The sequence below is a fragment of the Sceloporus undulatus genome, chromosome 1, assembly GCF_019175285.1.
Source record: "Sceloporus undulatus isolate JIND9_A2432 ecotype Alabama chromosome 1, SceUnd_v1.1, whole genome shotgun sequence".
Lineage (NCBI taxonomy): Eukaryota > Metazoa > Chordata > Lepidosauria > Squamata > Phrynosomatidae > Sceloporus > Sceloporus undulatus.
This window is the reverse complement of record NC_056522.1, coordinates 356176669-356201424: the sequence shown is the minus strand read 5'-3', so window position 1 is coordinate 356201424 and position 24756 is coordinate 356176669. Positions and strand designations below refer to the sequence as shown.

Genomic DNA, 24756 nt, shown 5'->3' with positions numbered 1-24756 from the left:
CAAATAAGAACATTTTGGCCTGGTAAGGACGTGAGAGGGGGAATCACGGACTGAGAGACGGGCACTGGGAGGTATTGGCCGGTAATGGCTCCGGAGCCCCATATCTCGGGTCCGACCTTCTCCCCATCAAGGCGACTATCACCTAGCTACTAATGGGCTCAGCCCAATCTGCGACCTCAACGCCTGTAGCATATATTTCCTGGCGTTTTTCACCCCTGACCTACAGCCCCATTTATCCCGTTGTCCAGAGCTTATCATGCAGAAGGGCCCTGTCCAACTGCAAATGGCCTACTCGCGACCCTCCGTTTGTGTACTGGTGATCTTGACTTTATCTCACAGGCCATTTCGCCCAAAAATAGGAGGCCTCTTAAAAAGAGGGGTATAAGGTGATCTATCTCCCAAAGAATGGAACGTTAGCGCTTGGAATTAGACCAATTTGTTGTGTGGAGATAGCTGATGCTAGATAGGTAAGTCTTGGAGTTAAAGCGTGTGTGTCTGTGTGTGTGTGTGGTGGTTTCTTAAAATAAAAATCCTCTTGGAAGGGAATGAAATGTTGTGTGGTGCAGCCTGGGTTCTTAGCTCAGCTCAGAAGTTGGAAGCAGTGTCTCAAAGCATGAGCAGAGGGTCTCTGAGCATGAACAGAGTGGCTGCCGCTCATGTGCTTGAACAGCTGCGCTTTGCTTTATCGAGCGGAATTTATCTGATGTAAACCCTTAGAGAAGGACTCGAGTTGCATCTGCACTGAAAAATAATCCAGTTTGATGCCACTTAGCTGCCCTTGGCACCATATTGTGGATGCGGGACTTGTAGTTGTGTTGGGGCACCTGACAGAGAAGGCCAAAAGCTTCTCAAAACTACAAAATCCCAAGATTCCATAGCACACGAGCCATAAGAACGAGTTCATTGTCAATTCTAATGTAAATGCTCAACCTCCTTTTTGTGTTGGGGGGGGCTCTTAGCCTCTAAAATGGTGGCACTAGTCTGGACCCCCCCTTCCCAAAATCCTGGTACGTCCCTGTCCCCAAGTCGTTCCTATAGGGCATGGTGTTCCAGACCCTTCACAATTTTAGTGCCCCCTTTGGACAGCTCCAGTTTCCAATGTCCTTTGAATTGTGGAGCCCAGACTGGACAAATATCCAGGTGGGGCCTGAGCCAAGCAGAATAAGTGGCACATTACTTCCCTTGATCTAGACACTATACTTCATTGATGCAGCCTAAAATCGCATGGGCCTTGTTAGCTGCCGCATCACACTTGTGACTCATGTTCACCTTGTGGGTCTACTTGAATCATAACTCCTAGATCCCTTTCACATGTTGTCTCATTCAGCCAGGTGTCCCCCATCCTATATCTGTGTATTTCATTTGTTCGCCCTAAGTGCAGTACTTTACATTTCTCCCTGTTGAAGTTCATTTTGTTAGCTGTGGCCCAGATTTCTAGTCTAGCAAAAAACTGACACTATGGCATTTGGGACCTAAGACTGAAAAACAGTGCTATAATCATATCACATAATTCATACCTTAATTTCGCTGATTTCTCGTATCCACTCCTTTACAAGGTTATTCAGTTTCCCCAAGATTAGAATTCTGTTGAGGAAACAATACAAAAATACACTACATTCAATCAAGAAATTTAGATAAGCATTAAATATCCTCTTATTTCAGGGGTGGAGAAACTGTGGCACTCCAGGTTCTGACAAACTACCATTCCCATCATGCCTCACCATCAGCCAAGCTGAAGGAAGTTTTAGCCAGGCTCATGAGGGCTTGGTTGTGGCTACATGTAGCATCACCATAAGGGGAGGAGCAGCAACCAAGCTCTCATGAACCTGGCTAAAACTTCCTTCAGCTTGGCTAGTGGTGAGGCATGATGGGAATAGTAGTTTGGCCGATCCTGGAGGGCAGTAAGTTCCCCACCTCTATCTTATGTAAAGAGGTATAGCAGAGGAACAGAGGGGGATACAGTGCAAAAATCAGTACAGGCCAGGTTGGTATATGTATGTATGTATGTGTATATGTATATGTATGTATGACACACACACACACACACACACACACACCCAAAACACTCCAAGTCTGGCTATTATTACTACAGTACCATATATACTTGTCTATAAGTCTAAAAATTTATGACCAAAAATTGACCCCAAAATCCCAGGTCGACTTATTTATGGATCACTATGATAATGTGATAGCAGCTCTTTCAAATTTCCCTTTGCGTGCCAGAGAGGAGTTTATTTATCTCTGGAGCCAAGCAGAAAGAGACCTGGGTGATTGACTGTTTGTTTGAGAGTCGCTCTCCTGCGCATGCGTCTGAAAGCTGGACAATGAAGCAAAAAGCCTCAATGAGAGTCTCTCTTGCCATTCCCCACATATACACACAGAAGAAGTTTCCCAACTTTTACCCTCAACCTATCCATGGGTCATGGAAAATTCCATAATTTGGCCCTAAAACCTGCAATCCTCTTAGTGGAACAACAACTGAATTGATGCATTTTAACTTCAACAGTTTATTAGTAGTATCCAGTGTTAGTTGCTTGATTTCATTCACTTGATTTTATAATGTAAAAAATGCCATTCAGAAACAAATCCTGCAATTAACATAAGTTCAACCAAAACAACTTGCTTTAAAAGATCACTTTTTAAAGAACAATTACTATTTAAATTAGTGGCCATAATAAAATTGCATTTTCCTACTTAATTTTCTGATTCAGTACTATATTGGTGCAGCCCCATACTCATACAGCTACTAACTTGTCAATATAATTCTTAAAGATTCCTAAAGATTTTATATGATTTTATAAATCATATAAAAGCCTAACAACTTTGGATTATTAATGTTAGAAAGCATTAAAAGCTTTGATCAAGTTTTATAATACATGAATAATATTTTACAATATGAAAATAATTTTTTCATTAAAACATTAATGCAAAAAAATTGTTTAAACCCAAAATATATATGTGTGTGTGTGTGTGTGTGTGTGTGTGTTTAAAACAGCCAGGGGTTTTCCCCCTCAACCCTGCTATGGGCCCCTGATTGTATTACACTCGTCCCTCCACATTCGCTGGGGTTAGGGGCATAGGACCCTCGTGAAGATGGAAAAACTGCAAATAACAAAAACACTATGTTTTTACCTGAGAACACCTCTCTAGGAATCTCTAGATCATCCAGGAAAACTCTGTGGTCAACATCTGCCAGACACTGAACACAGAACTGCGCTTGAGGAGCGACAAATGCCTAGTGGAGTGTTCTCTCTAGGAATCTCTAGGTCCTTCTGTATGACTTTTGGTTAAAGTTGACCATAAAGTTGCACCAGAGGACCTAGATATTCCTAGAGAGAACATATTAATAAAATCCATGAATAATCAAATCCACAAAAGTCAAAGCCATATATGTGGAAGGACATATGGTCACAGAGTTGCACTGGAAGATAGATTCCTAGAGAGGGGTTCTCTCAGGTAAGAACATAGTGTTTTTGTTATTTGCAGTTTTTCCATATTCATGGGGGACCTGTGCTCCAAACCCCAGCAATTGTGGAAGGATGAGTGTATCTGCAGACTACAAAGCACCTTGAGAGATATGATACTTCAGAGAGACGTGGCTAGAGAGAGACAAGATTTTAAAAACTGCTTTTTAAAAAATGCATGAAAAATACTTTTCAAATGGCTGGGATGGCAGTAGAAGCAATAGAAGGCAGTGAGATGCAGGCTGGAGGGAGGCTAGCTGGCGAATAATAGGGCCCAGGAAGAGCGGACTTTAGTAGAAGCCTGCACACTGCTGGGCAGCCCGAACTCCAAGTTGCTCTCTGAAGCCACATCTCTCTGCAACCTGCAAATACTTCATTATTTTCATTTTATATATGAGACCTGATTCTGGAACATTTGCCTTGCAAATGAATAACCAGGAGAATCACCACCATCATCTTAAAGGTGAAAGGAGGTGACTGGAGACTCCTCAGAGATCTATAGTAATCAGGTCCCTTAAATAAAATAAAATGGTACAGTATTTTTGGGTTGCTGAGAGACACGCACTCTAGCCACCAACTTCCAACTTTCAGGCACTAGTACTCCTACTATTTGTTCATGTCTATCTCCAGGCTCGCAGCCCTCTCAAGCCTCACAAACACACATATTACACTACTTTTGTTGTAGCTCCAAATGTTTTGGATTTTCAAACGTTTCAGAATTTCAGGTAAAGAAGTCTCAACTTATAGTAGGTATTAGGGGTGAAAACCCTACTTAAAACAGAGGTAGGGAAAGTGTGGCCTGTATGCAAGCATTGCCTCCATTTTTGCAGATCCGAGGTACCCCAATAAATTGCCAAATCAGTATTGGGGGCAATTTTGCCCAGACAGCACCATAAAAGCATTCAAACCACTTGGAAGTGCTGTAGTTTGCATCCTTCTTCATACAATGTAGCGCAGTGGGGGAACTGTTCCTGTTCCCATAGAGCTGCCCACCCATTTAAAATGTATTCAGAACTCTAGGGATCCTGTTATTTATTTAATATACTGCCTTTTTATTTAATATCCTGCCTTCAGACTTAAAATAATTTGAGGATCTATTCACTCTTTCACTGCTCTATGTGACGCCAACATTATTTTTGTCTCTAAAGCAATTGCTCTACATAAATCCAGTATTATTTTTCCTGTCACAGAATATTAGTCAACTAAAAGTCTCATACTCACCTGCGTTGCAGTTCCTCTTCCTCCTCAAAGACACCAAAGGGTTTTAGGGTTTCAATTAATTTCTGAGTAAGTATACAGTCATTCTCCTTGGGGGAAGCTAAGCTGATGGGTGAGGTAATGCCATAATGCTTCTGTGGTTGCTGCGCTTGCTGTGATCCCTGGGTTGTAACTGGACTAGTAAAAGCAAGTAAAACAAAATTAGAATAAGTGCCAAGTCAACACTAACAAAATTCAATCACGGTATACAGGAGGTGGTGGTCAAACAATTGTTTACTGTTTATTAGTAAGTCTAATGTTATATATCAGAACTTTTGTACGTTACAGACAATCACTTCCTTAATGGCTTAAAAATCCTTAACAACTTTCAACAAATCTACCTCAATTAGAATCAGCATAGTTAAGATATGGTAATCAGTGATTGTACTATACTAATCTGAAAGATCAAAAGGGGTGATCTTGGTTGTGTGAGAAAGAGTTGACAGCCCTGAGCTCCGCTATCACTACGCGGTCTGTCAGCAATCCTACGTATACTTATTTTAACGTACAGTACTGTACATTCATTCCTGAGTCATGCAAAAATTACATGATTGCTAACTGTCTGGCCAACAGTCTAATCTTAAGGACCAAATGCCTATCCAGTCCACCAATCTGTTTCTCAGGGGAAAACAAGATGCTCTGGAAAAGCCCATAATACAGATCTAATAGTCATTTCCTGCTATTCCCAAATTACTGGTATTTAGAAGTATATTCCCTCTGATCATTGAGGTATACTTGATCTGATCATCTGATTAGCAGCCTTGTGTGTTATGTGTCTTCAATTGATTTAAGCCCTCCATGAAATTGTCTAAACTTTTGAAGCCAACTAAGCTAGTTGCTGTTAGTAAGCTCACAGCAGTCAACTCTATCAATTAACAGTGTATTGTGTCAAAAAGCCAACTAGCTTTCTGCCACTGAGCTTCACTAGGTGATCTGAATTCTAATGTTATGAGAGAGGGAGAAAATTATTTCTGTTCATTTACTTTGCAGCATGCAATGTTATAACCTCTATCATCCCCATCCTGCTTATCTCAAAACTAAAAGTCCATTGAAGTTCCTCACAGAGAACTCTGCAAGACCCATGATAATTATGGTTGCCCTTTTCTGCACCCTTCCCATTCACATAACGTTCTTTTTGAGGTGTGGCAACCAGATCTCTACATATTCCAACTGCCCTCACACCAGAGGTATTACAGAGAGATTAAAATATTATCTAACATACAAGTCTGGGGAAGTGGTTTCAGCACTAGGCTATGACTCTGGAGATCAGTATTTGAACCCCAGCTCAACCAGAAAACTCACTGGGTGACCTTGGGCAAGTCATACTCTCTCAGTCTCAGAGGATAAAGGCAAAACCCCTCTGAACAATCTCGCCGAAGAAAATCCTGTGATATTACTATACTAATCTGAAAGGATTTCCATAACTAGGAAATTACTTCAAGGTACACAACAACAATGTATGTAATTCACCCATCTGAATAGCCTGACAAGATAGGAAGGCCTATTTTCTTTTCTGAAGCCCGTTTTTCCCTAGAAATTTTTAAAGAAATGGATTATGGAAAAATTGGTATTTGTTTAGAAAATCAAAGAGGTTTCTTACATTCTGGGTGTTTCTTACAGGTCAGGCCATTGTAGTTTAATTTGTAAGAAAAATAAAAATTTAACAAGTAATTTGCTTGTAATTCTTTTTTGAATAGCCTGTGCTTTTATTATCCCAAACATGATGCTTATATAACAAACTAAGGCGCTTTACAGACCGCCCGTTTGGGGCGGCCTGTAGGCGCTGCTTTTCCCGCCGGATCAGGGCCTCACCTTCCAGAGCGGCATAAAGGCTGCGCCAGCGACGCAAATCGCAGAAGGAGCTCCGTTTCGGAGCTCCTTCTTGTGCCGTGGAAAGGGCACTCTATGCGCTCTCGCACGGCGTGATGTCATGTCCGTGCCGCCCCATTTGGAGGCGGCGCGTTCGTGGCGTCATAATGGCGGCCCCCGTGTGGAACAGGCGCCACCATTTTGTACGTCCTGGGGACATACTAGGGTTAGGTGCGTGCGTAAGGCATGCACTTTGCCTAACCCTAGTACGTCCCCAGGACGTACTTTACACCCGTCTATAACGGGCCTTAGTAATGCATAACTAATTTTATATTCCTAAAATTAAAAGTGGCTTTCAATGTGTAAAGAGTGCTAATACTGCAATTTCCCCCCAGCTTTTCTGACAAACTCTGGATTTTTTCCAGAAAAAAATGGGGATGTTCCATGGCTCCAATATAACTGGAAATTTTACATCTCTAAAAGATTGGCAGGGAAGAAAAAGAGTGATGAAAGAGAAAGTTGGCACATGTCCACTCATGTATTATAAGAAAGCCAATGTAGTGTAGTGGTTTGAGCACTGAACTAGGACTCTGGAGATGATGTTTTGAATCTCAGCTTGGCCATGCAAACCCACTGGGTGACCTTGGCAAGTCACACTCACACAGGCTCAGAGGAAGGCAATGGCAAACTCCTTCTGAAGAAACTTGCCAAGAAAAATATATGGTAGGTTTGCCTTAGGTCACAGTAAGTCGGAAATGACTTGAAGGCACACAACAACAACAACATATCCAGCATGCCCAAGTCAGATCCACAAGGGTCAACCAATCTAACCCCCTGCAATGCAGGAATACACAAGCAAAGAGGAAAAAAATGAAATACACAATCAAAGCACTCCTGACAGATGACCATCCAGCCTCTGTTTTAAACGCTCTACAAAAAGGAGCTGCCAACAAACTCCGAGGCAGCATGTTCCACAGTTGAACAGCTCTTACTGTCAGGAAGTTCTTCCTAATGTTTAGGTGGAATCTCTTTTCCTGTAGCTTGAATCATTCCACCATGTCCTAGTTTCTGGAACAGCAGAACAAAAGGTTGCTCCTTCTTCAATATGACATCCTTTCAAATATTTAAACATGGCTATCATGTCACCTTGATTGCCTTTTGGCTGAAAAGCGGGGTATAAGTAAATTATTATTTATATTATTTCTAATTTTATTAATCTCTCCTTATAAGGGGCTTCCAGACCTTTCATCTTTTTATCTCACTTCCTCTGGACACATTCTAGCTTGTCAATATCATTCATGAATTGTCGTTCCCAGAACTGGAGACAATATTCCAGATGAGTTCTGAGCAAAGCAGAATAGTATGGTACTATTACTTCCCTCTGTGTCCCTCATGGTTTCCAGCCTATACACACATTTGAAAAGTACCTGCACTATTCATGAAGTTCTGGGACAGTTTCTCACAACTCTTTTCTAGTTCTCAGTCTGCACACACCATAATCCAAAGCTCTTTCCACCCTTCTCATGGTCATCTACCCACCTTGGCCTTAGCGAACATCTTTCCTCCTCCCCTTGTTCCTCAGTGACCACAGCTAAAACTGAACTTCTCACCTCATTACCATACCCATATGTTTTGCATTTCTATGGCTATTCATACATTTTGATGATCATGGTCCTTCCTGGGCATGGTCATTCCAAGCATCTGAGAAAGTACATCCAGTTTTATGCTACAACCTCCTTCACGCAGTTACTCTCAAAGGTGGTACAAGATCTCTTTCCATAATGACCTTCCAGACTAACATGGCTATGTCTATGAAATTTTTCCCTCACTCTAGACACTATGATGCAGCCTAGAATCACACTGCCTTTTAAAACTGCCACATGACAATGTTGACTCATGTTCAGTTTCTGGTTTACTAACACTCTTTCACATTTGCTGTTGTCAAGACAGGTATCATCCACCCTATATCTAAGCCTTTCTTTTTTTTTCCTGCCGAAATCTAGGTAAAAACTGTTAAAATTCATTTTGTTAGTTTTTGCCCAACTATCTAATCTGTCACAATTATTCTGAATTCTGATTCTGCCCTCTGAGGTATTGGCCACCTCTTCTAATTTGGTGTCATCTGCAAATCTGAAAGGATTTCATCTATTCCAGTGGTTCCAAACCTTCCTAATGCCACGACCCTTTAATACAGTTCCTCATGTTGTGGTGACCCAAACCCATGAAATTATTTTTGTTGCCACTTCATAACTGTAATTAAATAGGTGTTTTCCAATTATTATTATTATTAACCTTTATTTATATAGCGCTGTAAATTTACACAGCGCTGTACATACAATCTTTTAGAAACTACCTAATGAAGCATGTCATGCCAACTCTTATGCAAGGCTTGAATCAATGCTGCATGGTTAGGCCTGATGACCCTGTTGACTTTTTGGTAAGGAAACACATATTCTGTCTATATATGTGTGCGTGTTGGTCTGTCTGTTTAGTTAAGTTGGATTCGATTCCCTGCCCTCAGACTAATGGTCTTAGGCGATCCCCTTGAAAGGATCATTCGACCTCCAAAGGGGTCCCTACCCACAGGTTGGGAACCACTGATCTATTCCATCATTCAAGTCACTCACAGATGTTGAATAACACTGGACTCAGGACACATTTTACTAGCTTATTGGGAAGAATATCATGGAGAACCTTGTCAAAGATCTTACTGAAATCAAGATACACTACATCAGCATTCCTTTCATATACCAAGCTTGTAACTGTATCAAAAAAATAAATAATAAATAAATAAAATTAGTCTGGAATGACCTGTCTTTAAGAAACCCATGCTGAGTTTAGTGATCATGACATTCCTTTCTAATTATCTGTCTAATTATCCACTTTAAAACAGCTGACTGAAACTATACATATTATACACTATACACAACTATCCAGTGAGTATCATTTCTACCTAATCACCAAAGTTTACGTCACTTGTGTTGAATAAAACTTAGGAATGTGACATCTTAAAAACGTCCCTTTGAATTTTTCCAGAACAGCTTGCCTACCTACGACTATGATGACAACTGAAAAATCTATGGGCTACACTAGGACGCTTCTAATGCAACATTAGATCTGCTGGAGCTGCTGCCAACCTTTGCCTCTCTCATCCAGCATCCTGCAATATAGTGTATGTCTGTAGACCTTTCTGCTCCAGGATCACAACCTTATAGAACAACCCTAAGCAGGTTTATCCAGTTGTAGACCATGTTAATTTTCCTCATACACCAGTAATTGCCAGAAATTTGGTGCAAGCAAGCTAGATCTTTCTCCAGCACGATCAGGTGATAGTGGTTACTGAATGCCATATACTGTACATAACAGTTCTGTGAATGTGCCAGGCCCAAATCTTATTATGGGGTTCCTAACCTTAGATTTTTATTCATTTCTACAAGCACTAGTACAAGAGCAGTATGCTGCCCAGTCTAGAAAATTATACCCAAACAGAGTGATAATACTAGAAAGCATTTATGGTCAGTGTCTAATGCATCCAAAACATTGTACAAAATCAATGGTCTTGATGGGAAAATTATTATGGATCTTGGGAGAAAGGCAGCACAAAAATGAAATGAAATGAAATGAATAAATGTTACTCCCCAGTTTGGTTTTTTTTATTTTTATTTTATTTTTTTTTTTTTTGAGATGTATGAAATGAGATAATTTAGTTTACCCTGATGTGCAGGATCACAGTGAGCCAGTACGGCACAGTAGTTTGAGTGTTGGACTATGACTCTGGAGACCAGAGTCCAATTCCCATCTTGGCCGAGAAACCCATTGGGCGACCGTAGCTAGTCACATGCTCTTGGCCTCAGAAGAAGGTAATGGCAAACCTCCTCTGAACAAATCTTGGCAAGAAAACCCCATGATCAACCTTAGAGTCGCCATAAGTCTGAAATTACTTGAAGTCACAGAACCACAACCACAAGAACAAAATAACAACAACAAGCAGGATCACATAAGCATTTTTAATGACATTGCTCATGCAGCTTTTGTGGAAACTAGGAAAAAGGAGCTCTGAACTAGGAACCTAGGAATAAGGAACCAAGCTTAGCCATGTATGTTGATGTGGCAAAAAGGTAAGTTAGTCCTTTAAACATAATTAAAATGCAGCAGAACAGTATGTGGGCTCTTGACTGATTGAATTATATTTATGAAGCTTTTTCTCACAAGTTTAAATACATAATAAAAATATCAACCTTCAAATATACAACCTAGTTTTCTACACAATTCAAAAATAATAGATGCTGCAGCTTCATTAATTTGGGCATGTGGAACTAATGTAGTTAATACTGTCAACATTTATTCTAGGAATAAAAGAGATACTCAATTAAATTCAGATTTAAAGTGAGGGGAAAAACCCATAAATTGCACCAGTGCAATTCTGTACATTCTTCTATCCCACCACAATCCCACCATATTAATGATGTCTGTGTTGCAAAAGTATCTTTGAGCCATCTGAAAGTCTGGATCCAGTACACTTTAATCATAGAGGCGTTTGACACTTATGTGAATTAATAAGAGTTCACTATTCTTGTCAGTAGGTGGTCCAAAAAGCAAAGCAAATCAAAAACATGCAGTGGCCAGTCACCTATCCTTGTAGTATACCTTCAAAATGGAATAGAGTCAATGTGTGTGTGCCTGAAGTGTGTTGTACAAAGTGCTGGAACAAATTTCCATCACTTTTCCAGCTCCAAGTACAATAGGATGGCTGGAGCTTCTGCTGGCAGTAATGCACCTTACAGCACAGTTGCAGACAGATTATTACAACACATCTCTGAAGTCAATTTTTTGGAGATTGCTAAGAATTATCATGTTCTCTGAAATAATACTAGCTATGGGGCATGTGTAAGCATAACAGTATAGTACTCTCAAAACAATCAAATTACATTTTAAGCATTTGTGATGGTTTACTCTAACTTTTAAAATGTAAGATTGGAAAGGTGAACAATTAGTGGAATAATTCAAAGATATAGCCATGTTAGTCTCCAGAATCAGTATGTAGAGAGATCTTGTAGCACCTTTGAGACTAACTGAAAGAAAGAAGTTGGTAGTATGAGCTTTCGTAGGCTAAAGTCTACTTCCTTGGATGCGTATGGTAGAGTGGAAGCCAGGAACAGACATATATATGCCACTGGATATGAGAATGTCAATTCAAATTAAAACTTTGTGTATACAAATGAAGTGTATACAAAAGAAGTCCACGTTAACTATGGCCATTTGTGGAATAATTAATTCATGGCATAATCATTTCCTTTTGGCTTTTTTTCTGGAACTTAGTCCATAGTTGGTATATATCTATCCATGTTTTTAAAATCCAAGAAAGCTAAAGATAGCCCAGTTTTAAAACTCAGTTGTACTAAGTAGGCATCAAATAAATTCTTCAAGCATCAACACCACCATGGAATATTTGACTGTCAAATATGGAGTAAGAGTACAATACATGCCCAGCATGTTTCAGAATACAGGGGTACCCCGGGTTACGAAATTAATTCATTCCGCCGCCGCTTTCGTAACCCGGAATACTTCGTAAGGCGAAAAAGCCATAGGCGCTAATGGGGAAAAGCCGCGATTTCGTGTGAAATAGCGCCGAAAAGCACCAAAAAATTTTTCGTAACCCAAAATAACCTTCGTAACCCGGAACAGTTTTTTTGAATGGATTTTTTTCGTAACCCGGAAATTTCGTAAGGCGGCGCATTCGTATCCCGGGGTACCAGTGTAAATGGGAGCCTTGGGCTTATGAAAAACATTCTGGTAAAGGGGTTACATCTTAGAAGCCCTTGCTACTCCTCACCTCAAACACGCTCAACCTTGTGCCCTCCAGATGACCTAGACTACAGCTCAGATCACTGCCTACTGGCATGGCTTTACACAGTTGTTATCTGGGGCTCATTAAGTTTAGTTGGTAATCTTCGTTATCAGGTCTGGCAGTAGGTTTAGGCCTCAGAGTCCAGTACATCAGAAACGACTTGAAAGCACACATCATCATCTCATCTCCTCTAGTATGTACAGTCTGAATAGTGGATTTCTAAGTCTCCCTCAGATGGCATAAAATGATATAACTGTCCTCTATATAGGTTTTATTTAATTTACAATCAACTTGAAGAGAAGGGCTATAGCCTGGTATCTGGATAGGAATGTAGTTTCCAAAATGAAACTACCACTTGTTAATAGCAAATACATTTATTGAATCCTGTTTTCATCAGGATCAGATTAAAGTAGTGGTGCTCAAACTTTTCACCCTTACATGTGGACATCATGCTCCCCCACTCTACGTAGTACAGTATATGAATAAAAATATGTTGTTTATTTAATGTAGATATTTTCATTCACAGCTTAATGAATATTCATATTTTAACATGTTATAAAGAAATAACATTGTTCAAATTAGAACAGTTTTAAGTAAACTGAATATTTAATTCAACGCATGTGTATATTTTACATTAAAAAGGTTTGCGAAGAGGAGGAGTTGAGATCAGGGCCTCGAAGTATCAGCCCCCCCCCCCCCCAACCTCTCTCCCACACACACATAAACATCCAGGGATCCTGCATCACTGTTTGGAACTACTGGATTAAAGGCTTTGTCACCATCCTGCTTCCCTTAGTGGGAACCTAGATGAAAAATCCACAAGCTGAAATGTGGGAGCAACAGCATTCTCCCACTGGTGTTCCTCAGCTAACTGATATTCAAAGGCATGCTGCCTCTAATTCTAGAGCATACAGTAATTACAATTAGTATCCACTGATAGTAGCTCTAGCCCTTCGTAAATATAAAAATGTCTAAATTAATGGCAACTACTATAAGTCTGAACTACTGAATGACAGAAGAACCTGGCCTTCCTAACTGAAAAACAGACTTACTTAACACAGACTCACAGGAAGCAGAACACTCTCTTCATTTAAATTGACCTCTGTCCAGGGCAACAAAGCTCATCTTGATTTGATTTGAGATTAATTTGGCAAAAACAGTACAATAATACTGAAGCTACTGATTCAAGCACTATGTGGAAAAATCAATGACTGGTTAAAATGTCACTTTTTTTAAAACCTCACCTATGCACTATCCCACTATCAGATGCATATAGATGTTGCTAACAAGTCAAAATAACCAAGAGCAATATTTCAAAAAGCTGAACACAGCTTTAAAATTTCAAAAGTACTTCCAAGTTCAATGCCTTTGTATTTTTTTTGGGGGGGGGGAGGGAACTATTCAATTTTATAGCTCAAACAACATTTCCCCCTTTTAATATATGCTAGCCCACAAGAGAGGCAGCAACATTTCATTTATAATTTCTCACGCTTCCACTTATCTTGGGTGCTATTCTATTTACACTGTGAAAATACAGCACTCCATTCATGACATTCTCTCATTTCATGTATGCTCTCAGGATTAGGAAAACGTTGTGTAGTCCTTTCTGCTCATGCAGAGTGCTTGTACAAACGGCCATGTGCAACAGATAAACTTTCTAAGGAAATAGACTTCACTGTCAGGAAGTTCCTCCAAATGTTTAAGTGGAATCTTTTTTCCTGTAGCTTGAATCCATTGTTCTGTGTCCTATTCTCTGGAGCAGCAGAAAACAAGCTTGCTCCATCCTCAATATGACACTCCTTCAAATATTTAAACAAAGCTATCAAACCACACATCTAATTTAATCCATTTTTGTTCCAAAAGGGCCGCTATCTTACAGCAGAATCACTATGTTAGCAAGTATAACAAGTAGTTTCAGTAGATTCAGGAAATAAACTAAGATACCCAATCTCTGGCCATACCTTGGCTTGTTCTGAAACTGGCCAAAGTTTCCTGCTTATTAATCCAAGCTGTCATTGTCTAAACTTTCCCACTTCATTTGGAGTCACCTCCATTCAATGAAGTGGCCTTTACATCTGGACATACAGGCTGAGTCTCCTTTATCCAGAATTCTGAAATACTTCAAATTCCAAAACATTTTTCATGGGTGAGCTAGCGACCTTTTTGCTTTCTCGTGGTTCAATGTACGCAAACATTGTTTCATGCACAAAAAAATGTATAAAATTGCATTCAGTGTATAAGATGTACTGTATATACTCGACTATAAGTCGACCTCATGTATAAGTCAAGGGCAAATTTTGGGGCCCAAATTATGGATTTTTCTATGACCCGTAAATAAGTCGAGGATAATATTTAGGGGCACATAGCAAAGGAACTAAAGGATGAGGCAAAACAAAACAATGTCAAAGAACTTACAAAATTCCAGCAGACATAACTCTTTGTACTTATTCTTAAAGCTGGATGGATGAGAGAGTAGAGGCAGAGCTTTCAAGACACATTATACTCTTGCTTTTAACCAGGGGATGGTTCCTTCTTTTAAATAAGAGTTAAGATACAGTACTTACATTGACCCATGGATAAGCTGACTCAGGTTTTTTGGGTCAATTTTTGACCTAAATTTTTAGACTTATACATGAGTATGTACATACATGAATTCTGTGTTTAGACTTGATTCCCATCTCCAAGATATCTCATTAAGTAAATGCAAATATTCCAAAATATGCCTCCAAAATCTTAAACATTTTGCTGTTTTTTATCCCAATTTTTTGGGGGAAAGGGGGGGATATAAATAAATATAAGAAATTAGTAACTAACTCAGTAAACATTTCTGGCCCCAAGCATTTTGGGCAAGGGAGACTTAACCTATATACGATTTATACATTAAGCACCTGCACACTTCTATTCTACAATATATCTAACTTGTAGATACCAGGTGTAATTTGTTACTGTTTTATTTATATTTTACAACCAGTAGAAAAGTTAGCAAAATTCCCTGGCCCAAGAGATGGACTTAACTGATGAAAGTTCAATCTAGAATAAAATAATGTTCAGTGTCTCCCTACTAACCCAGCTAGACATTTACAGGTTGAGTCTCCCTTATCTGAAATACTTGGGACCAGAAGCATTTTGAACTGTTTTTGGATATTATTATTATTATTATTATCCATAATAGGTAATGATTATACATAATGAGATACCTTGGAGATGGAACTCAAGTTTAAACATAAAATTCATTATGTTCAGCTTGACAGTAATTTCATACATAGTATTTTTAATAATTTTGTGCATGAAACAAAGCCTGTATACACTGAACCATCAGAAAGCAAAAGAATCACTATCTCACCTACCCATGTGGACAATTTTGGAGTATTACAAACTCTGGATAAGGGATACTGGATAAGATCAGATTCTGCAAGTTTCTTGGGCGCGTTACAGACCGCCCGTTTGGGGTGGCCTGTAACTGGCACTTTCCCCGCCAGATTGGGGCCTCAGCTGCCACAACGGCAGCCTCTGAGGCCCCAATCCGCAGCTTTCCAGGCCATGGGGAAGCTGCAAAAGGCTGCTTCCCCACTGCCTGGAAAGGGGTGTCCTAGGGGCTTCAAGCCCCGAGGACACCTGATGGCGGTGCGGAGGAGGAGAAAGGGGCTGCTTGGCTCCTTTCTCCTCTGCGTCGCTGGGTGCAGCCATGTAAAGGCTGCGCCTAGCAACACAAAGCTGGAAGGAGCTCCGAAACGGAGCTCCTTCCGGGGCCGCAGAAAGGGCGCTCTAGGCGCCCTCGCGTGGCCCCACTACGTCACAACCGCGCCGCCCCATTTGGAGGCGGCGCTGTGGTGACATCGTAATGGCGGCCCCCGTGTAGAACGGGCGCCACCATTTTGTACGGACTGGATCCATATTAGGGTCAGGGGCGTCAGGAAGTGATGCCCCTTTCTAACCCTAATACGGACCCAGTCCGTACTTTTATGCCCGTCTGTAACGGGCCTTAGTTTATTTTTTATTTAGTCCTTTTTTTGGTTGCAAAAACAGTCACAGAAGAATCTCAACCAAGAATCACTTTTCAAAAAATCCCTGTTACATATACTCTGCAAAAATACACTTGCCACAACACTGTCAAAGATTATTTACCACATATATACTCAAGAGACAACTATGCCAAAGTTCACACAGTAAACAGTTCTGCATTTCTAGATATCAGCAGAACCACACTGGTTCCTGCAGTATGTCACCAGTGAAATGCATACATTCCTCCCTCACCACCATAAAGTAGATTCATTCAGTATATTAAAATATTTATAATGATGCCAAAATCGTGCAAGCAATACAAAGGAACAAAACAATAAGGGAAGTACAGAAAAAGAATTACCAAGAATTACCAGAATGCCAGTAACACAAAGCCCTGCCTAGATGGAAGGAAGAAAATAGAAAAAAGGGTACAAACAAGGCCACATTTTACAATACTACACATAATGCTCCAATACACACTGCAAAAACAATCTAGTTTGAGACAAACAAATGAACAGCTTCATTTATATACCGCTTCATACTGAACAGTGTCTAAGCTTCAACAGCCCTGGCTCAGTGCTAGGGAATCCTGGGAATTGTAATTTATCACGGGACCAGAGCTCTCTGCCAGAGAAGGCTCAATGTCTCACAAAACTATAGTTCCCACAATTCCTTAGCATTGAGTCAGGGTAGTTAAAGTGGTCTCAAACAGGTTTGCTTCTGCAGTATGTTTTGGACCATGAAGAGTCAGGGTACTTGTGCATATTTCTCTTACATACATTTATCTCTTAAGGTGAAGATCCTAGCACAGCAAAAAAATCTTTCTTTTATCATACTATGGGTATGAGGGACAGTGAGGGATTAGAGGTTATCTACAAACTTTGTGCAACTTCATTCTTATTATTATTTATTATTATTATTAACCTTTATTTATGAAGCGCTGTAAATTTACACAGCGCTGTACATGCAATCTTTTTAGTTAGACTGTTCCCTGCCCTTGGGCTTACAATCTAAAAAGACATGACACAGAAGGAGAAGGGAGTGGTGGTGGGAAAGGGTAAGAGGTTCAGCAGTTCCTCTCTACCTCCGAGGCCTGGACCAAGGCAGATGGACTGGAGGGAGGGCTTGGCTTCAAAATGGAAGGTTAATCTTCATCCAGGGAAAATACATACATACATACATACTCTCAAGTAGGATAATACATATACAATACATAGCTGTGTTCTTTCCAACTTATGATGACCCTAAATTAAACCTATGATGGTGTTTGTTGGCAAGTTTCTTCAGTGTGGGGTTGTCACTGCCATCCTCTGAAGCTGAAAGAGTGTGACTTCCCCAAAGTCACCAAGTGTGTTATAATCCTAGAGTTGGAAGAGATCACAGAAGCTCTCCAGATCAAGTCCAACTTGCTGCCATGCAGGAAGGCACAGTGAAAGAACTCCTGACAGAAGGCCCCCCCGCCTCTCTTTACATGGCCAAGCCAAGATTGGAACGTTAGTACTTACCTGAGATACGTCCCTTTCCAGCAGAGAAGGTCTGAGCATCCTCTCATTGGGTAGCTCTGCCTGCAAAGGCTCCTGTAGGCAGGAAGAAGACTACAGGAGCCTTTGCAGGCAGAGCTACCCAATGAGAGGATGCTCGGCCCCCTTCTCTGCTGGGAAATCAAACCCTGGTCTGCAGCATCTTAGGCTGCATGTTTGGCATCACTTTAGCTGCCATGGCTCAATGCTGTGGAATTCTGGGAGTTGTAGTTTTGTGAGACTTTTAGCCTTCTCCATCATACAACACTGGTGCTGTAACAAATGACAATTCCCAGGACTCCATAGCATTAAGTCATGGCAGTTAAAGCAGTGCTGAAGTGGGTTGCTTCTGCAGTGTGGACGGTACCAGTCCCAACACTCAAACCACTAGACCACACTGGTCTCAAAACAACAAGCAACTTGGGTCCATAACACATTCCATAAATAATTCAGTTTGAGACCTCTTTAACTGCCCTGGCTCAGTGCTAGGGAATTCTGGGAACTGTAGTGTTGTGACACATTGAGTCTTCTCTGTCAGAGTTTTGGTGCCACAATAAATCACAATTCCCAGGATTCCCTAGCACTGAGCCAGGGCAGTTAAAGCAATCTCAAACTGGATTATCTCTGCAGTGTGTTTTGGACCCTGGTTAACAGAAGGGAAACAGTGCTGAGTAATGCCGCTGCCACCAACAGAATCCTGGGAACTGTAGTTTTGTGGGGACATACTAAAACAAATTATAGTACTTGCCTATAGGGAAACCATACTTGTCAATAGAGAATCATAGGCAAATACTTGCCCATAGGGAAACATAGGGGAATACTTGCCTATAGAGAATTATTGGGGAATACTTGCCCACACAGAATCATTGGGCAAGTATTCCCCAATGATTCTCTATGGGCAAGTATTCCCTATGTTTCCCTATGAGCAAGTATGGTTTCTCTGCTGGCAAGTATGGTTTCTCTATGGGCAAATGCTCCCATTTGTTTTAATATGTCCCGCTCTGTAAAACACTGATTGAGTCTCCTCAGTCAGAGAGCTCTGTTGCCATAATAAACTACAGTTCCCAGGATTCCCCAGCACTGAGCAAGGGTAGGCACAGCTGTCTCAAACTGGATGATCTCTGCAGTATGTTTTGGACCCTGGTTAACAAAAGGTAAATGAGTGCTGAGTGCTCCTACCACCCGAAGGCTGCCTCAGCAAGACCCACGTGAACAGACACCAGCACCCAACATCCACAACAAACAGTGCTACCTTTATTGGACCAACCTCCCCTGAGACAAAATGTAGGCCTGTGAGTAACACCGTCTTTTATTTATTTATTTTCTCCAGCATGAAGGAGGAAGGAGCAGCCTGCGACATGTATTGTGTAGATTTTGGCCTCAGAAAGGGATCACTGTTTTTGTGGATTCTGGATGTTATCAGCTGGGCCACAGAAACACCATTGGGTGAGATCCTGGGCAAGTCACACTCTCTCAGCCTCAGAGGATGAACAGGGCCAAACCCCTATCTGAACAAAACTGGCCAAGCAAAACCCCAAGTTGGAAATGACTTGCAGGGAACACAACAACAACAAAAACAAGATGATTTTTTAAACACCTCTGCTTAGGAATGATGTCTTGAAAGACCATGACAGGTATTGTGTGCATTTTTGCATTGGCTCAAGAAAGGAATCACTGTTTTTGTGGATTCTGGATGTCACAGAAACCCCAGTGGATGAGACCCTGGGCAAGGCACACTCTCTCGGCCTCACTGGCAATGGCCAGTCCTGCTCTGAACAAAACTTGCCAAGAAAACCCCAACACATCATCACCAAAAATGACTTGAAGGCACACAACAACATGATTTATATTATTATTATTATTATTATTATTATTATTATTATACTTGTCCCTCCATATTGGCTAGGAATAGGGGCACATGATCCTCATGAATATGGAAAAACTGCAAATGACAAAACACCATGTTCTTACCTGAAAGGACACCTCTCTAGGAACCTCTAGGTCCTCCAGTGCAACTCTGTGGCCAACGTCCGACAGACACTGACCAAAGAACTGCTGGAGGAGCTACAAAGGCCTAGTGGAGGGGTCTCTCTAGGAATCTCTAGGTCTTTCAGCACAACTTTTAGCTAAAGCTGACCACAGAGTTGCACTGGAGGACCTAGAGATTCCTAAAGAGAACATATCAATCAAATCTGCAAATATCAAAGCTGCCAATATGGAGAGATGAGTGTATTTTAAAGACCTTTGGCTGAGGAAGGAAGAGGCCAGTCGAGGCCCGAAAGCTTGTGGCCTGGATCTTGTGCCTCCTGGGTTGGCCCCATGAAGGGACCCCATTTGTTTTTGTGGCTTTGGGATCTTATTTGTCCTTCTTCTATAGGGCCCTAACACAGCTCCTCCCCTGGGTTTGTTTCGTGAAAAGACAAGGGCCACTCGCCTGTTGGAGGCAGTCAAGGAGGAGGAAAGAGGAAAGGGAGGGCCTTTTGCAGGCCAGCCGCTTTTACAGCGGAGCTCAGGCGCACTGCAAAAACAATCCAGTCTGAGACTGCTTCGCCTGCCCTGGATCAACGCTCAGGGAGTCCTAGGAGCCGCAGTGGTTGCGAGACGTTTAGCCTTCTCTGTCAGAAAGAGCTCCGGTGCCAGGATAAACTACAACTCCCAGGATTCCCTAGCACTGAGCTAGGGCAGTAAAACCCGCCTCAAAGTCCCCCAAAAGAGAAGAAAGGGAGGAGGAGGAGGAGGACTGAGAGGAGCCCCACTGTGGCCCCTTCTGTGGGCATAGATTAGGCCTCCAAACAAAAGGGGAAGGAGAACTACTTCTATTATGATGATGCATATGATCAAGAATCCTCTCGGTTTGAGCGTTGGATTATGACTCTGGAGGGCAGGATTCCAATCATGGCTCTGCAATGTCAACCCACTGGGCGGCCCTGGGCAAGTCACACTCTCTCAGCCTCAGAGGATGAACAGGGCAAGCCTCCTCGGAAGAGGACAGGGTCGCCTTCAGTCGGAAACGAAGGCACACGACAACAACAACAACAACAACATCCATCGTTATTAAATCACTAAATACATATTACAGTACATCATATATATATATATATATATACACACACACACACACAACATACCCATTATTACTACCCCGAAAAAAAGAAAACCCTGGGCCTCGAGGCGGCTCACGATTCAAAAGCCCGGTCCCAATAAGACCCGAGGCGGGAGGCGTGTTTTTCGCCCTTCACAAAGCCAAGGCGGAAGAAAGACGGCGGGAGAGCAGTCTGGAGGAGGTCTCCCCGAGAGGCCGGGCAGGAAGACAAATGGCCGCGATCTTTAAGCGCGGCCCGGAAGCGCTCTCCCTCGGTCCGAGAAACCCCGCTCCCTCCGCCCTCGCTCCACTTACAACGGCATCGTCTTTCCCGCTGCGGGGGAGGGACGACGACGACGAGAACAACAACAACGCCGCCGCCGCTGCCGCCGCCTCTGCCGCTTCTCCTGGTTCTCCTCCTTCGCGGGACCCTCACTTTTCCCGCCGCTGGAGAGCGGGCTCCGTGGGCATGATAAAGAAGGGCCTACTCCAGGCCTCCTCTCTCTCTCTCTGTGTGTCTGTCTCTCTCTCTGACCGAGAGGAGGGGAAAGGGCCGCTCGCTAGGCGCGCTAGGCCCGGAGGTGGCCTCGCCGGCCGCTGCCGCTGCTGCCTCCGCCGCTTCTTCCAACCCTCCGCCGGCCTCCTAACATGGCGCCCAGGCGCTACCACAGCAACGTTCGTGGAGGCGGCGGCGAAGGCGCAGCGTGGAGGGCAACAAGTGGGCGTGATGACGCAAGCACGTCGTCGTCCGTAGACGCAAAGGGGAGGCGGGGCCTGGCTCGCTCGTCGGGAGAGAAGTGTTTTGAGGAGTCCCTCGTGCGCATGCGCTGGCGTTGCAGGGTCCGAAGGGAAATGTAGTCTTGGGAGGGAGGTTTGATTTTTTTTTCCCGTTGTTGTTGTAACGGTCATAGCGGCGAATGCGCAAGCGCGGCGAGACACTGAGGGGAGGGGGGAGAGGGCTGGATCTCCTCAGTGATGGAAATTGAGAAAGGAGTCTACTGTATTATGAGTTTTCTGGATGGGAGTTATTTGTGGGAAAATAATAATAATAATAAATATAAATATAAATATAATAATACACTGTTACCATGTATTATAAAGCTCATGCTGCCCACTTCTTTCTCTCAGTTAGTCTCAAACAGGCTGCAAGACCGCTCTTAAGCACTGACTCCACAGACAAACACAGCTATATCTTTGAATTCTACCTCATAAAACCAACATTTAAATTCAACACTATAAAACCATTACTAAAATACACTACTATAAAACTCAGTGATGCGAATTCAGGGGGGAAAGTCTATGGAGAGTTTTTTGAGTGGGGAATTGTGTGTGGGAAACAATACCAACACATCATCCCAAATAACACCAATAATACCAACAATTATCACTACAGTATGACTATTATTTTATTTCCTTCCCGCTTATCCTGAAGGCGGGAATCAACATGTTAAAATACAGAACACCATTAAAAAAGAAAACCCATAAAACTAATACTGTAGTTAAAATACAACACTATAAAGCCATTAAAATATACTCATATTATACATTCTTTAAGATAAACCAGTTAAAAGTCATGATTTAAAATTGACTGGGTAGGCCTGTCAGAAAAGATGTGACTTTAATGTTGTTTTAAACGCTATCAGCATTTTAAGAATCTCTTCCGGCAGGTCTATTAGGAACATACACTTAGGGATAATTAGGAGCCAGTGTGGTGTAGTGTTTTGGGCATTGGGCTGTGACTATGGAGAACAGTTCAGTTCCCCAAGCAGCCATGTAAACCCACCTTGGGCAAGTCACACTCTCTCAACCTCAGACGATGGCCATTGCAAACCCTTTCGGAAGAAACTTGCTAAGAAAACCTCATCTTAGGAGTCTCCAGGAGTCGGAAACAACTTGAAGGCACACAACAACAACAAACACAATAAAATTCAGTATATGCAACACAGCTGTAAATAAACTGTAAATAAACAATAACAAATAAACAAATGTTAGCTGTTTTAAATCAGAAAATTATTGCTCCTAAACGCACCTCAATAGAGGTGTAAGCAAGCAGGCCATTGAAGTTTCTAGACTCAGGCTGCATCTGTACTGCACAAATAATCCAGTTTGACACCACTTTAACTGCCATGGCTCAATGCTATGGGATTCTGGGATTTGGGATACTCCCAAAATTATCCTAAAATATGAGCCAGTGAGGCATAGTGGTTTGAATGTTGGAGTTCAACTCCAGAGTCCAGGGTTCGATTCCCAGCTTGGCCATGAACCCCACTGGGTGACCTTGGGCAAGTCACACTCTCAGCCTTAAGGGAAGGCAATGGCTAACCTCCCCTGAACCAATCTTGCCAAGAAAACCCCATGATTGACCCCCAGAAACAACTTGAAAGCGCACAACAGCGAAACCCTAGGATATACCAAGGATTTTTTTTTTAATGCTCATGGGCTGTAAACCATCACTTCAAACTAGCACTTCCAGGCTTTGTAAAATGTAACTAGTTGATGAGCACGAGAGTAAAATGGCAAATTAAAACATGAAATCTGCCAGCGAACCCCCTGCCTTAATACTGTCTACAATCATGTGAAAGGTTTTAACTTCTCATGTGGTTTAGTGGTTTGAACGTTGAACTAGGACTCTGGAGACCAGGGTTTGAATCCTGGCTGGGCCATGTAAACCCAGTGGGTGACCTTGCCCAGAGTCACACTCTCTCAGCCTCGGAGGGTGGCAGTGGCAAACCCCCTCTGAAGGGACTTGCCAAGAAAACCCCATGATAAGGTCGCCTTAGGATCGCTGTAAGTTGGAACCAAATTGAAGGCAGACAGCAACAACAACAACCAGACCCCACAGGGTCTTAAAAAAGAGGAAGGAGAAGAAAAGTGAGGAAGTCCAGAAATATACCAACCTGAATTACAATAGAGGTCTCCAGGGCTATTATCAAAGCTGTTATCTTCTTCATTATCTCCAGGACTATTATCAACTTACAAAAAGTGATTTATTTATCAGTAGGAAAGTACTGGGTTTCATCCAGGTGTTAAGCACTTTTCCTGAGGGTGTTTATTCACATTGCTTTAATCTCATCAGTCTTCCTCACATCTTTGGGAGCAGAAGAATGCAGGGTGTTTGAGGATTTAGTCTAGCATACCTTTAAAATGGGCAAAACATCTTTGTTGTGGTGGGCCTTCAAGTTTAGGACTTAAGGCAACCCTAAGGCAAATCTGTCATGAGGTTTTCTAGGCATGGTTTCTTCGGGGGGGGGGGGGGGTCTGATTTCCTTCCTCCAAGCCTGGGAGAGTCTGGTTTGCCCAAGGTCAGGGAGTCTGACATGCCCAGTGGGCTTCCATGGCTGAATGGAGATTCGAACCCTGGTCTTCAGAGTCATAGTCCAACACCCAAACAACTGCACCATATTGGCTCCCAGAAAAACATCAAAACAGATTAGCTGGGGAATTTTTTTGCCGGCAACTTGGAGAACCATACCCAGTCTGTAAGAGAGTGTGGTGTAGCACCTTAAGTGTTGGACTAGGACTCTGGAGATTAGGGTTCAAATCCCTTTTCAGCCATATATAATTCTTAATTTGTTTTTAGTTGTACATTATTTAAATGGATCTACCTCATGAGAAAGGTAGAATATGAAATTAAGGCTAAAGAGGTGCGGAATTACTTGCTGAATGTGATAATGGCTATTAGTTGTTTTAAAAAAATGCTGTGTAGTGAAAGGCAGGGTAAAATGTAAATAGATAAATGGAATATCCTCAGCAGTACTGAAGACCTTTCCTTTA

At 42.0% G+C, this 24756-nt stretch overlaps 1 protein-coding gene across 1 annotated transcript; it reads right to left on the bottom strand.

Annotated features, from left to right (window-relative positions):
• Positions 1-1511: 1511 nt before the first annotated feature.
• Positions 1512-21699, bottom strand: LOC121927104 (poly(A) polymerase alpha-like). Its single transcript, XM_042460667.1, has 3 exons — positions 21298-21699; positions 4686-4859; positions 1512-1584 (listed from the first exon to the last, which is right to left on the bottom strand). The coding sequence occupies exons 1-3, from the start codon at positions 21303-21305 to the stop codon at positions 1512-1514; spliced, it is 255 nt and encodes an 84-aa protein (XP_042316601.1). The 5' UTR covers positions 21306-21699.
• Between the last annotated feature and the right edge of the window lie 3057 nt (positions 21700-24756).